General features: G+C 47.4%; 1 protein-coding gene across 1 annotated transcript in view; it reads right to left on the bottom strand.

Moving 5' to 3' along the window:
* Window positions 1-13,683, bottom strand: part of LOC113409241 (scavenger receptor cysteine-rich domain-containing protein SCART1-like) — a 47,582-nt gene that overhangs the window by 21,979 nt on the left and 11,920 nt on the right. The window contains exons 2-5 of the mRNA XM_029914123.1: window positions 6,551-6,865; window positions 5,992-6,306; window positions 1,434-1,751; window positions 1,040-1,354 (exon numbers count right to left, since the gene is read on the bottom strand). Coding sequence (XP_029769983.1) covers window positions 1,040-1,354; window positions 1,434-1,751; window positions 5,992-6,306; window positions 6,551-6,865 — 1,263 coding nt within the window. The remainder of the gene's footprint in view (window positions 1-1,039; window positions 1,355-1,433; window positions 1,752-5,991; window positions 6,307-6,550; window positions 6,866-13,683) is intronic.

Here is a 13,683-nt window from a genome sequence, read left to right as displayed (position 1 = left end):
AAAGGATTCCCGCTTTGTGCAAAAGATATATAAGGGGGTGGAACAGAACAAAGGGGGCTGCAATCATGATAAATCCCCTAGCTACCACCTGAGCTGGAACAAGGGCTGTACCAGGGGAAAGGATTGGGCCCAGACTAGGAAGGCATCCAGTCTGTGAAAGAAGCTTATTGAAACATCTTTGAGGGTGAGATTTTATCTGTATTCAGTTTTTTTCCTGTATTAGGCTTAGACTTGTGTGTTTTATTTTATTTTGCTTGGTAATTCACTTTGTTCTGTCTGTTATTACTTGGGACCACTTAAATGCTACTTTTTGTATTTAATAAAATCACTTTTTACTTATTAATGAACCCAGAGTATGTATTAATACCTGGGGGGGGGGGCGTCAAACAGCTGTGCATACCTCTATCAGTGTTATAGAGGGCGAACACTTTATGTGATTAACCTGTATAAGCTTTATACAGGGTAAAACAGATTTATTTGGGATTTGGACCCCATTAGGAGCTGGGTATCTGAGTGCTGGAGACAGGAACATTTCTTAAGCTGTTTTCAGTTTAGCCTGCAGCTTTTGGGGGATGTTGTTCAGACCTGGGTCTGGGTTTGTAGCAGGCAAGCCTGTCTGGCACAACCAGGCAGGGCACTGAAGGCCCAAGCTGGCAGGGAAAACAGGTTCAGAGGTAGTCTCAGCACATCAGGTGGCAGTTCCCAAGGGGTTTCTATGACCCAACCCGTCACATGCGCCATGTTCAGTTATTTCTCCACTAGGACCCTACATCCTTTTCAGTCACTGGTTTCCATGATACTGTCTCCTTCAGATACCTGAGATGCAGCATTCTAACATTAGGGAAATCTTGCAATATCTCCAGTATCTCTGAGTGGGAGCTGAGGACTTTCTAATGGTGACCTTGGTAGGTAGTTACAAAAGGGAAAGGGAGGCAGAGATAGTCAGGGAAAGTATCGTTCTCAGCAATCTCCTTAAACATCTGCCCCCTCCATTAAATCCCCTGGTAATACGGCTCACAAGAGCATTCACAGAACAGACCTGAGCAGAGAACTCCGGCGTCCTCTTTGTGTCTGCAGTTGTGCTGGCCCCAGCCCCTGGAAGGACACGCCCAGAGATTGGATTCATTCCCAGAGCAGTTCACATCATCCAGCCAGATCTGCCCGGATCCTTGCCCATAATGAGCAGATACAGTTGCATTGATGGCACGTCCACATCCCAGTTGTTTACAAATGACATTGGAGTCTGACAGATCCCAGGAATCATCACAGACTGTCCCCCAGCTGCCGTTGTAATAAATCTCCACTCTCCCGGCGCAGCGACCTGCCCCATTCACCAGTCTGATCCGCCTGCTCCCTGCAGGGATAGATGCCAGCTGTTAATATGTATTTTTCTACTGAACAGAGAATGTCTGTGAGATTTGAAAATGAATCACCTGAGCAAACAACACTGACGTCCTCAGCAATTCCTGCCTGGGCTGTCTCAGACGTGGAGTTGTCACAGAGAGTCAGACGAGTCTCGTTTCCTGCACACTGGACCCTTCTCAGCCCCACAGGGCCCGTTCCTCGCTCAGACTTAGGGGGGTTATAAGCTTTCTCAGCGACTCCGCACCGGAGCTGCCTGCACACAACGCTGGCATCGTTCATGTCCCAGTGGTCATCCAGCACTCTGCCCCACGCACCATGGAGGGAAATCTCAACTCTCCCGTCGCACCGGCTCTCTCCATTCAGCAGTCTGAGTGATTCAGAGTGACCTGGGCTCAGGAGAGATGGGAAATACACTGAATAACACTCAATGTTATACACTAGAAATAATACAGAGTGAGCATGAAATTATGGACTGTTTCTCCATAAGAAGGTATAAGCCAGTGATCAGAGTGTGTCACAGTGTTAAAGGGAACAACCTCTGTCAGAAGACACTTATTCTTTTGAATCTATACGTGGAAGGTGCTATAAGGATTGTAAAACTCTGAGCTTGACAGAGGGGCTTGCTAGCAGACCCTGTAAATGAGTGAGCGAGGGAATTCCTGCAGGTTCCTGATTGGGAAAATAGTCTCTGTGGGGGGTGGAATGGCTGCTGAGGTTTTTAGTCACTTTATCCAGTCTTAAATGCCTGGAAGCCAGTGAATAGTGTCTGCACAAGCACTTAGCAGGTGGGTCGTGCATGGTTTAGGAAAGTTTGCCTTGAGGGAGTTTGGCCAATGGAAGAGCAGGGTTCATGGTGGTCAGGAAGAGGTTATTGTTGGTAAATTCCCTTAGTTCCCTCTGATCTTTGCTTGGTAGGTGGCAACTTTCTTGGTTCCCCTGGGTCCAGTGCAGGAGCTCCTAGTGTGAGATAGTTCCTGGCACTGGTGGTTCTGATGGGAGCTGTCCCCTGAAGTGTGATGTGATCTCTGAGCCCAAGGTAAGTTTCCAGCTGATCAATTCACACCACACTAAGCAGGTTGTGTGTGGGGCGGGGAAGGGACATTCTCTGTTGGTGAATATTGTGACTTCCTTGGGATGTGAATCTCAGTCTTTGCGTGTGTTTCAGAATAAGTCAGTCCTACAGCAAGATGATAAGTTAGGAATTACTCACCAAGTTCAGACCCAGGTGCAGCCAGGAGAGACTGACAATGTTAAAAGACAACAGCAGAGTCAGAGCAGGGGATACCCACTGGCTGTGTCAGGTACAGTGTGTACTAGTATGGCAACCTGACGGGTGCAGTGTGTGTGCACTGGATCCAAACAGCTCAAGGATCTTGCTAGCCAAATAACATTTCAAGGCTAAGAGTGAAATCCTAAGAGTAAAACCTCCATTGACTTCATCGGAGCCAGGAGTTTGCCCTAAGACTGTAGCAGGAGAATGCCTGTGTGCAGCTAGTGTAGTGCAGAGGTGTAACCACGGGTGGGCCACAGCCCACCCAGTTAGCATCCAGGCCCAGCCAAATCAGGGCCAGAGGCCCCTGAATCTTATATAGGCGCCTATTACCTCCCACCACCTGTCCAATATTTTACATTTGCTATCTTTTTACCTTAGGCATGCCCCTCAGCCTGTGTGCCGTAGGCTGCCCCAGCGTTGGGTTCCATCTGAGCGGTAAGGGCTGGCTGGAAGCGGTGAAGGGAGGAGACCTCCCCTTCCTTCTGCCCCCTCCCCAGAGCACTGGATCCCTCCTGCACCCCTCCCTGTGCCCCTCCCATCATTGTCCACACCCGAAAAGCCGGGGCCCAACCAAGTTTCCTGTCCTAGCTATGCCACTAGTGTAGTGTGAGGGTAGAGAGTAGATTTGGGGCTTTCCGAGGAGGTTCATGGATATAACTGGGTACCACAGCCCCTCAGGAAGGCCAGATGGGATCATAGCAGATGGAGCTCGTACAGAAGGGACCAGGTGTTTTTCCTTGGAAGGGATTCTCTTTCCAGCAACTGTAGGGAGAAATCAGCATCTTCATGTGTTGAAGAGTTCCCTCCGAGAACCAGGGTATGGGCTGGGTAGCTAGTTAGGAGAGGCAGGGCAGGGCTGCAGGGAATTCAGTTAGGAATGCAGGTAGCAGCCTCTGTGAGAAGCAGGAGAACTGGGAGGTGAATAGCCCACAAGGTACAAAGGTATTAGCTGTAAAGAGGAGAGTAGACGTCTGTTGAGAGTGCTGGGCAAGACCCTATAGCCTTAGACATGGTGTGTAATGGCACCAGTGACTCTGGGCTCTGTGGGAGACAGTCCTGGAAGCTACGTGTACATTATTAGGAAGAAGGTTGAAATCCAGGACTTCTGCAGTAGGTTTCTCTGTAAGAACCCCAGTTCCAGCCAGTCAAGAAGCTCTGTGGAGTACCCATTAAGTACTGTATTATAATGTGTGGTAAACCCAGGACAAAAGGCTACGGGGGGGAGGGGGGGGTAGTAATTAGTCTCAAGGGGTTAAAAGGCCTCTCCCAAACCACGGAGGAGAGATAACCAGGGGGAAATAAGGTTCAGCTGAAAAAGGGGTTACCAGGGAACTAATTAGGTTCAGCTGGCCAGTCTGGCTCCAACTGCTTGAGACCTTTTTAAACCCTCCTTGGCAGGGGGGGGGGGATGAGGAGAGAGTGAGAGAAGCAGGGAAGCTGCCAGGAGGCTGGGTGTAGCAAGTCTTTGAACCCTTCCAGCAAGGAAGGCTGCACTCTGTCCCCAGAAGGGAAGAAAAAACAAGCACAAGGGACTGACTGAGGGAAGGAATAACCAGACCCTGTGCTACCTGTGAGGATTTGTTTTGCCCAAGCCTGTGTCTCCAAGGCTAAAAAGGACTGAGCCTGCTGAGGAGAAGAAGGTACTTTGCCACAAATGTAGTATTTCAACTTTTAAACACATCCAAGAGATTGGGATGTGGAAATGGAATGAGAATTTTTGTTTAGATTCTAACTAAAATGTTGATTCATTTCAACTTTTTGAAAATGAAACATTTAATTTTTCTTTTCATATTTGCGTTTACTGGTTTTCCCCTTATCTCTCCCCCATTTTTTTCATCTTTTCTTCCACTGTAAAAAGTTTTTAAAAAAAAAAAAAAAGTGTAATAAAGGAGGGGGGGGAAATATTTTTGAGGGTTTTTTTTTAGGTTTACCATATGTCTGGATTTTCCTGGACATGTCCAGCTTTTTGGTCCTCAAATCCCCGTCCAGGAGGAAATTCCAAAAAGCCGGACATGTCTGGGAAAATAGGGAGGGGTCGTGGGGCTTGGGTCGGGGCTGGAGCTGCTGGGGCCGGCTGTGCTCAGCCGCCAGCTGGTGCCGCTCGCCCAGGGCCGGGGCCAGGCCGGAGCCGCTCGACCGGAACTGGGGCCCGAGCCGAGACGGAGCCACTGGGGCCGGCGCCGCTCGGCCGGAACTGGGGCCCGAGCCGGGCTGGAGCCACTGGGACTGGGACTGGGGGTGCTCGGCCGGGGCCAGCGCTGCTTGGCCAGGGCTGGGGCCGGTGCCCGAGCCAAACTGGAGTTGCTAGGGCCGGAGCCGCTCAGCCGGGGCCGGAGCGCTCGGCAGGAACCGGGGCTGGCGCCCCAGGGCCCGGGCCGGAGACGCCGGGGCCAGAGCCTCTTGGCCGGGGCCGGCCGCCGGAGGGAGTCGCTCGGCCGGGGGGGGGCCGGACTGGACCGCGCCTCCTCATGCCCCCCCCCTCCGCCAACGCCCCAGCTTACCTGCTGCCTGCCTGTTTCAGGCTTCCCATGAACATTTGATTTGCGGGAAGCGGGGGAGGGGAGCAGGGGGTGGAGGCGGAGTTGGGACGGGGACTTTGGGGAGGGGGCGGAGTTGGGGTGGGGAAGGGGCCCCGTGGGGTGTCCTCTTTTTGGAATATTAAAATATGGTAACCCTATTTTTTTTTTTCAACTGGAAAGGTGTGAAAAAAAGTTAGAAAAAACCAAAGTGAGATAAAGTGCTACTTTCTCTGTGGCATGCTACCAAAAATATCCTCAGGAACTCAAGTGAGAGAAGGGAAATGTTTATTTTCAGCTGTTTATAATTCAGCCAATCCTGGAAGGAATTTCCCTGCACTAGGGGAAGGCACTTCTCTGGCCCTAGCATTACCCCTTCCCAAACTGCAAAGGCCTGCTGCAAACAATGAAGGCATAAACACTTCTCAAGAAGGCGCTGAGAGTATTTTTTAATAGAAAGTGTGAAGCAACCTCCATATTGGGAATTGCTAGTAGCTCCCCCTCTAATTACTATAGCAGTGATTTGGAGAAGGATGAGGACAGTGAATTGGTGACATTTATGAAACCCAAAGGCCAAAGTGCTGCCCCTGCTCCACTGTCCTGGGAAGGACAGAGTTGCTGATGTTTTTACTGGAGAATCCAGGGCTTTCCCGGGACATCACTATTCTTTTTGTGATAATCATATTTACTTAAAAATAAAATTAAATACATTTAACATTATTATACGTGGTTTAGGATCTAGCTCCCCCTCCCCTTGCTGTGCCCTGTGGTTCCCCTGCTCTGGGGTCAGTGTCACACACTGAGGGGCAGGAGTCATTAATCCAGCATTACACTTACCTGAGCAAACCACACTGGCATCATCATCATGGGAGCACTGAGAGGCCCCCAGGGCAGTAACAGGGCAATACTCCAAATGGGGTTCAGTTCCTTTACAGTGAAATGTGTCTGTCCAGACAGAGCCAGTTCCCCTCCCATAATACCCTCCTCCTGGAGCCGATACAGCGAATCCGCAGTTGAGCTGATGACAGAGAACGTTGGCATCTGGTAAATCCCAGCGTGAGTCACAGAGGGTTCCCCAAGCACCAAGAACCTGGATTTCTACCCTCCCTGAGCACGCTGTGCTGCCATTCACCAGACGGAGACCTGTGTGCCCTGGAGAGAAGGGAGAAGGGGTTTAGAGAGGGAGCCTTGGAACTATTTTATACCAAATAGTTAAAGAAAGGAAAGTCAGGGGGGATTTGACCCGACTCTAATTATCTTGGATCATTTCCATTTTAAAATAAATTGGTGCCATCCTATTACCCTAGCTCTCTACACAGTGAGATCAGTATATTGCTTCACCCTAATCTAAAATTCACATCACTGGGATTTTAAAGACTTTGCACTGAATTCTTACCTGAGCATATGGCTCCAGCATCATTTGCGTGTGAGCACGTCTGACTGATGTCCAATGTCCTGGGACAGTACGCATGGTGGGATTCATTCCCCACACACTGGAACGCTTCAGTCCCGATTGGTCCATGTCCTTCTCCAAAGTGAGCTCCTCCTGGGATAAACAGAACTATTCCACATTGTAGTTCATTACAGATAACGTTGGCAGCTTTGAGATCAAAGTGGGCATCACAGACTGTGGTCCATGTTTCTCCATCTCTTATTTCCACACGTCCCGAACAGGCACTATGCCCTCCAACCAGCCGGGGCTTAATGTGTCCTAGAAATTCAATGGAGCAGGAATTTACAAAGAGGCCTCAGGGAGTTAGATGCTCGACGGCCACAAAATATTGGCTGAACACCAATCATGGTTGTGGCAAAGTGCAGGCAGCAATTAGAAATAAAAAAGCAATATATAACAAATGGAAAACAGTGGTATTACATAACAATCAATATACATTAGATGTTATGATGATAAGGGAAGCTAATGATATCAGGGGAGAAATCTCTAAGGAGACTCACAAGGCATTTTTAAAGTATACTAGGAACAAACAAAAAATCCTAACTGTGGTGGAGTTCAACTGCAAATCAAGATGTTAAAAATGTTAGCAATGATGCAGAAAAGGCAGAAGTATTCAATAAACATTTCTGATTTTGGATAGAAACAGGATGTATCATATTATGTGAAAAGGATGAACTACTCTTCAGTCCATTGGTAACTCAGGAGGAAGTTAAACAGCCTTTACTATTTTTATATCAGCAGGCCTCAATAGCTGATAAAACAACAGAATAAGAGAAATGTAGGGTTGGAAGGAACCTCAAGTGGTCATCTAGTCCATCTCCTCACACCAAGGGAGGTTTAAGTATACCTGGGCCACCCCGATAGATGTTTGTCTAACTTGTTGTGCAAAGTCACCAATGATGGGGATTACACAACCTCCCTATGTACCCTGTTCCAGTACTTAATTATCCCTATAGTTAGAAAGTTTTTTCTAATATCTAATTTGAATCTCATTTGATGCAATTTAAGATGATTGTCTAGTCCTACCCTTGGTGGATATGGACAACAATTGACAAACAATCTTTCAGTTATTTGAAGACTGTTATCAGTTCACCTCTCAGTCTTCTCTTCTCTAAACTAAAAGTGTCCAATTCTTTCAACATTTCCTCATAGATCATGTTTTCTAAACCTCTTACTCTGTTTGTTGCTCTCCTCTGGACATTCTCCAATTTGTCCTTCACTTTCTTAAACAGTGATGAGCAAAACTGGACACAGAACTCCAGCTGAGGCCATACCAGAGCTAAGTAGAGCGGGACAATTACCTCCTGTGTCTTACATATGACATTCTTGTTAATACAATTCACAATGACATTTCCCTTTTTCACAACGGCATCACAACTTTTCAGATTGTGATCCACTAAAACCCCGAGATCATTTTCTGCAGAACTGCTGCCTACTCAGTTATTCCATATTTGGGGTTTTTTGCATTTGATTTTTCCTTCCTAAGTCTAATACTTTGCACTTGTCTTTATTGAATTTCAATTTACTGATGTCAGACCAATTTTCCAGTTTATCAAGATCATTTTGAATTTTAACCCTGCCTTCCAAAGAGCTTGCGACCCCTCTCAGCTTCATGTCATCCACAAATCGTGTAAGTGTATCTCTACTCCATCACCCAAGTCATTTACGAAAATATTGAATAGTACCAGACCCAGGACAGTGTTATTTTGTATTTATCCATAGGAACACAGCAATCACAGAGAAAAGAATAAAGCAACTGAAGGCCTACAGGCCTATGTCTTACCTAAAGCTCAGCTTTTCCCTCACAACCTGGGCTGCCTTAGCTTATCCCAGGAACCCCTGCTTCTGGGGATTGTGTTTCAGTCTCATTCCCTGCAGACCCTGCCTCACCCCCTCTGTTCATCAGGGCTCTCCTGTTAACAATTCCCAAGCTCTCTGTTTAAGATTTCCCACCTCAGGGGCCCATCCCAAGGAAGGGGGCTTAAAATAAATAAATAAAAAATAAAATGAGCTTGTGCTCATCTTGGCCAGATGCAAAGGTTCAAAAGCCCTGACACCTTTATTGTCAGTTAAGTACCAGTAACTGGGTTCTATAAAACCATTGTCTGCCATCCTGGGACATGTGGGGAGTTCAGAGGGAATCTGAACCTTTGAATCTCAGCAGGAAATGTGAAAATAGCAATAAAAGGAAATTCAGATATTTTCCATGTTCTTTGCAGGGGTCATAGTGGACAAAGAACTGAACAAAGAGCGTCCCAGTGTGACGCTGCTGCAGAAACGGCGACAGTGATCCTTGGATGTATAAACAGGGGAGCAATGAGTACAGCTGACAAATGCAGGATTTCCAGTATACCGGAAATTTCACTATTTTAAAATTTCCTGTGAATTGGAAATCCAGCTAAAATTTTGTTTTGGAAACTCCAGCCCATGGCGTATCCAACATGAAATTTGCTCCCAGGACCCCCAACAGATGCGGAATGACACTGACATCCTTGTCAGTTTCATGACTGTTAGCACCAGGACAAGCATGTCAATTTCTCACAGCCACTGCTGGGGCTCTGGGGCAGCCTCATCATGTGGCCTGCCCTGGACTGGGGACCCCCGGGCTTCCAGACTCCTTGGCCAGCTGGCAGCCTAAACAGGCAAATAGCCCAGTCCAGGACATTCTGCAAGGCAGGGCTGCCCCAGAGCCACAGACCCTGGGACACTGGAACCCATCCCAGGACTTCCAGGATCCCTGATGCAGGCCCTGGAGTTGAGCCTTGGTTAGAGCTGGGGCTCCCAGGGCTTTCAGGTTCCTATCCCATGGCAGAGAGCCTGAAAGCATTGGCAGGGCTGCTCTGGAGGTACAGACCCTAGAAAGTCTAGGGTCTCCAATTCTGGGGCAATCCGTACCAAGCCCCGGGACAATCTGCATGGCAGGACTAACAGAAGCCACCAGGGAACCTGGCTGGGAACCAGGGACATTTCCACCAGACCCTGTTTGTGGTTTCAAGAAAGTTTGTTGAACCCGATTCACTTTCATGATAAATGTTGAGTTCAACAAACTGTTATTTTCCAGTGAAACTCTGGTTTGCCAGATAATTTCCAACCTGCTCTAGTAGGGAGGTGATTTTTGCTCTTTGTACAGCACTGGGGAGACAGATACGACATCTGCTTTCAGTGTCCACATTGTAAGAAGGATGTTAAAAAAATTGGAAAGGGCGCAGAGAATAATGATTCCAGGGCTTGAAAATGTGCCCTGCAGTGAGAGATTTAAGGAGGTCAATCTGTTTAGCTTATCAAAAAGTTGACCTAGAAGTGTCTTGATTGCAGTGTATAAGTATCTTTGCATGGACAAAACACTGCATACTAAAGGCCTTCTTAATCTAGTGGAGAAAGGCATAACAAGAACCAGTGGATGGAAGTTAAAGCCAGATAAATTCCTATTAGAGGTAAGGCATACATTTTTCACAGTAATACCGATGAAACATTGGAACAAACTACCAAGGGAAGCAGAAGATTCTCCACCTCCTGAAGTATTCAGAACAAAATTGGATGCCTTTCAGGAAGATATGCTTTAGCCAAACACAAGTTGAGATGAAGTATAGGAGTAACTGGTTTAAATTCTATAGTCTTTGTTACCCAGGAGGTCAGACTAGATCTAAAGCTCCCTTCTGGCCCTAAAATCTATAGAGCTATGAATCAAAACGAAAGTTAAAATCAGCAAAGTGAAGCATTCAAACATTCAGAATGCCAGACTTGTACTTGCCTTTGAAACCTTCATTAGTCCCTTTTGTGACTCTGCTTGGAGGTTCATTGTCCAGAACATGAACCTGGCAAAAACGTGTTTGGTGTTGCAAAAACACAAACACTCATGAGAAGTGCTAGGCACTGGCACTTGCATAAACACATTCCAGAAGGGTAATACCAGAACACCTTGATATAGGGTTATGGTGTTGTCATAACTATAAAGGGAAGGGTAACAGCCCTCCTGTGTACAATACTATAAAATCCCTCCTGGCCAGAGACTCCAAAATCCTTTTACCTGTAAAGGGTTAAGAAGCTCAGGTAACCTGGCTGACATCTGACCCAAAGGACCAATAAGGGGACAAGATACTTTCAAATGTTGGTGCGGGGGGAAGGCTTTTGTTTGTGCTCTTTGTTTTGGTTGTTGTTCGCTCTTGGGACTAAGAGGTACCAGACATCAATCCATGCTCTCCAAATCTTTCTGAACAAGTCTCTCATATTTCAAAATGTTAAGTAACAGCCAGGCAAGGCGTGTTAGTTTTATCTTTGTTTTCTCAACTTGTAAATGTACCTTTTGCTAGAGTGTTTATCTCTGTTTGCTGTAACTTTGAACCTAAGGCTAGAAGGGGGTTCCTCTGGGCTCTTTAAGTTTGATTACCCTGTAAAGTTATTTTTCATCCTGATTTTACAGAGATGATTTTTACCTTTCTTTCTTTCTTTCTTTCTTTAATTAAAAGCCTTCTTTTTAAAAACCTGATTGATTTTTCCTTGTTTTAAGATCCAAGGAGTTTGGATCGGTGTTCACCAAGGAATTGGTGAAGGAGTCTCTCAAGGCTACCCAGGGAGGGAAAGGTTTTTTGGGGGGGAAAACAGAGTTTCCCAAATAACTCATAAATCATTTGGGTGGTGGCAGCAAAAGCAGATCTAAGCTGGTAGTTAAGCTTAGAAGTTTTCATGCAGGTCCCCACATCTGTACCCTAAAGTTCAGAGTGGGGAAGGAACCTTGACAGGTGTAAACACACTTCCTAATGATGATACAGGAACACACTAACCCCTCCTAATGGTAAGGTCAGGATGACAGGGTGATGGATAGAGATGTTTTGATCCAACCAAAATGTACCAGGTAAAGGGTGGTAATTTAACCACGTCAGAGGGACAAGACATAACTGGTTTCTATCAGAGTGTAAAAGACAAGTCGCAGAGGGAGTCTTCTTCTGGCCTCGGCGGGGGAGTGGAAAGTCTCGCCACTCACTGAGCCAAGTCCATTCTAAGGGGCATAGATGTGCCAGTGTAACTGTAGACATTGATCCGGGGAGCTAGTACTGTGTTTTGTCAGCAATAAACATGGCCGAGCGCCTTCACCACTGAACCGCGTCTGTGGTCTTCTTCGGCAGTTTGATCAAGACCTGCTCCATGATACCAGTCAGCTCTGTGTTCTTGGGGAACCAGGGTGCAGTATCCAGCCTGACTCATGAAAGACACCCCTCCACCCCCAGCCTCTGCTTAAACCAAAACCCATCAGAGGAAAAAAAACTTGCAGAGAGCAGTGAAGGGCGTTGGGAGACACACCTAGACCCCTCCTGACAAGAGTGACAAGATTAAGACATCTCCATTAGCATACAGAATGGAGAGCAGAGACAACTCCCCTAGCCTCATCTGGGATAGGGAGACATCTCAATTTATATACGGAATGGAGAACAGAGAACCGCACTGAACTCTGGGACCAGAAAAAGCAGGGAAGCATTGCATCATGGGAATCTCTGCTCCAGATGCCAATGAACCTATGCCTGCACACGCCCAGCTCAGCAGTTATCAGACCAATTCTAGTAATGAATCCTTGATTGATATCCAAAATACTGAAGCAGCCTAGTTGCATTGTGAGCTGCCTGGAAGAAAACAACACCCATAGCCAAGGCCTGGTCTACACTACGACTTTAATTCGGATTTAGCAGCGTTAATTCGAATTAATCCTTAACCCGTCCACACAACGGAGCCAGTTACTTTGAATTAAAGGGCGCTTAAAATTGATTTCTGTACTCCACCCCGACGAGCGGAGTAGCGCCAAAATCGATTTTGTAAATTCGAATTAGGGGTAGTGTGGCCGCAATTCGATGTTATTGGCCTCTGGGAGCTATCCCACAGTGCACCACTGACTGCTCTGGACAGCAATCTGACCTCGGATGCACTGGCCAGGTAGACAGGAAAAGCCCCGCGACCATTTGAATTTCATTTCCTGTTTGCCCAGCGTGGAGAGCACAGGTGACCACAGATAGCTCATCAGCACAGGTAACCATGCCGGCTGATAATCGAAAAAGAGCACCAGCATGGACCGTTCGGGAGGTACTGGATCTGATTGCTATATGGGGAGAGGATTCAGTGCTAGCAGAACTTCCTTCAAAGAGACGAAATGCCAAAACTTTTGAAAAAATCTCCAAGGGCATGATGGAGAGAGGCCACAATAGGGACTCAGATCAGTGCCGCGTGAAAGTGAAGGAGCTCAGACAAGCCTATCAAAAAACAAAGGAGGCAAACGGTCGCTCCGGGTCAGAGCCGCGGACATGCCGCTTCTACGCCGAGCTAAATGAAATTCTAGGGGGGGCCGCCACGACTACCCCACCTCTGACCGTTGATTCCGAGGCGGGGATAATCTCAGCTACACCTGAGGATTCTGCGGACGAGGAGGAGGAGGACGAGCTTGCGGAGAGCACCCAGCACTCCGTTCTCCCCCACAGCCAGGAGCTTTTTCTCAGCCTGAGTGAAGTACCCTCCGAACCCTCCCAAGCCAGTATCCAAGACCACGACCCCATGGAAGGGACCTCAGGTGAGTTTACCTTTTAAAATATAAAACTTGTTTTAAAAGCAAGGTTTTTTTAATGATTATTTTGCCCTGAGGACTTGGGATGCATTCGCAGCCAGTACAGCTACTGGAAAAGTCTGTTAATGTGTCTGGGGATGGAGCGGAAATCCTCCAGGGACATCTCCATGAAGCTCTCCTGGAGGTACTCCAAAAGCCTTGCCACAAGGTTTCTGGGCAGTGCAGCCTTATTCCGTCCTCCATGGTAGGACACTTGACCGCGCCATGCTTGCAGCAAGTAATCTGGTATCATTGCCTGACAAAGCCTGGCAGCGTATGGTCCCGGTGTTTGCTGGCATTCAAGCAACATCCGTTCTTTATCTTGCTGTGTAATCCTCAGGAGAGTGATATCGCTCATGGTAACCTGGTTGAAATACGGGAATTTAATTAAGGGGACAAAGGTAGCCGTTCCTACTGGGCTATTTGCCTGTGGCTGAAAAGAAATCCTTCCCTGCAGTTAGGTGACCGCGGGGGGGGGGGGGGGGGGGGGGGG

Source organism: Terrapene carolina, unplaced genomic scaffold, assembly GCF_002925995.2.
Source record: "Terrapene carolina triunguis isolate 2854851 unplaced genomic scaffold, T_m_triunguis-2.0 Scaffold31492, whole genome shotgun sequence".
Taxonomy (NCBI): domain Eukaryota; kingdom Metazoa; phylum Chordata; order Testudines; family Emydidae; genus Terrapene; species Terrapene triunguis.
The sequence above is the reverse complement of the archived record's forward strand: the minus strand, read 5'-3'. Positions and strand labels throughout refer to the sequence as shown.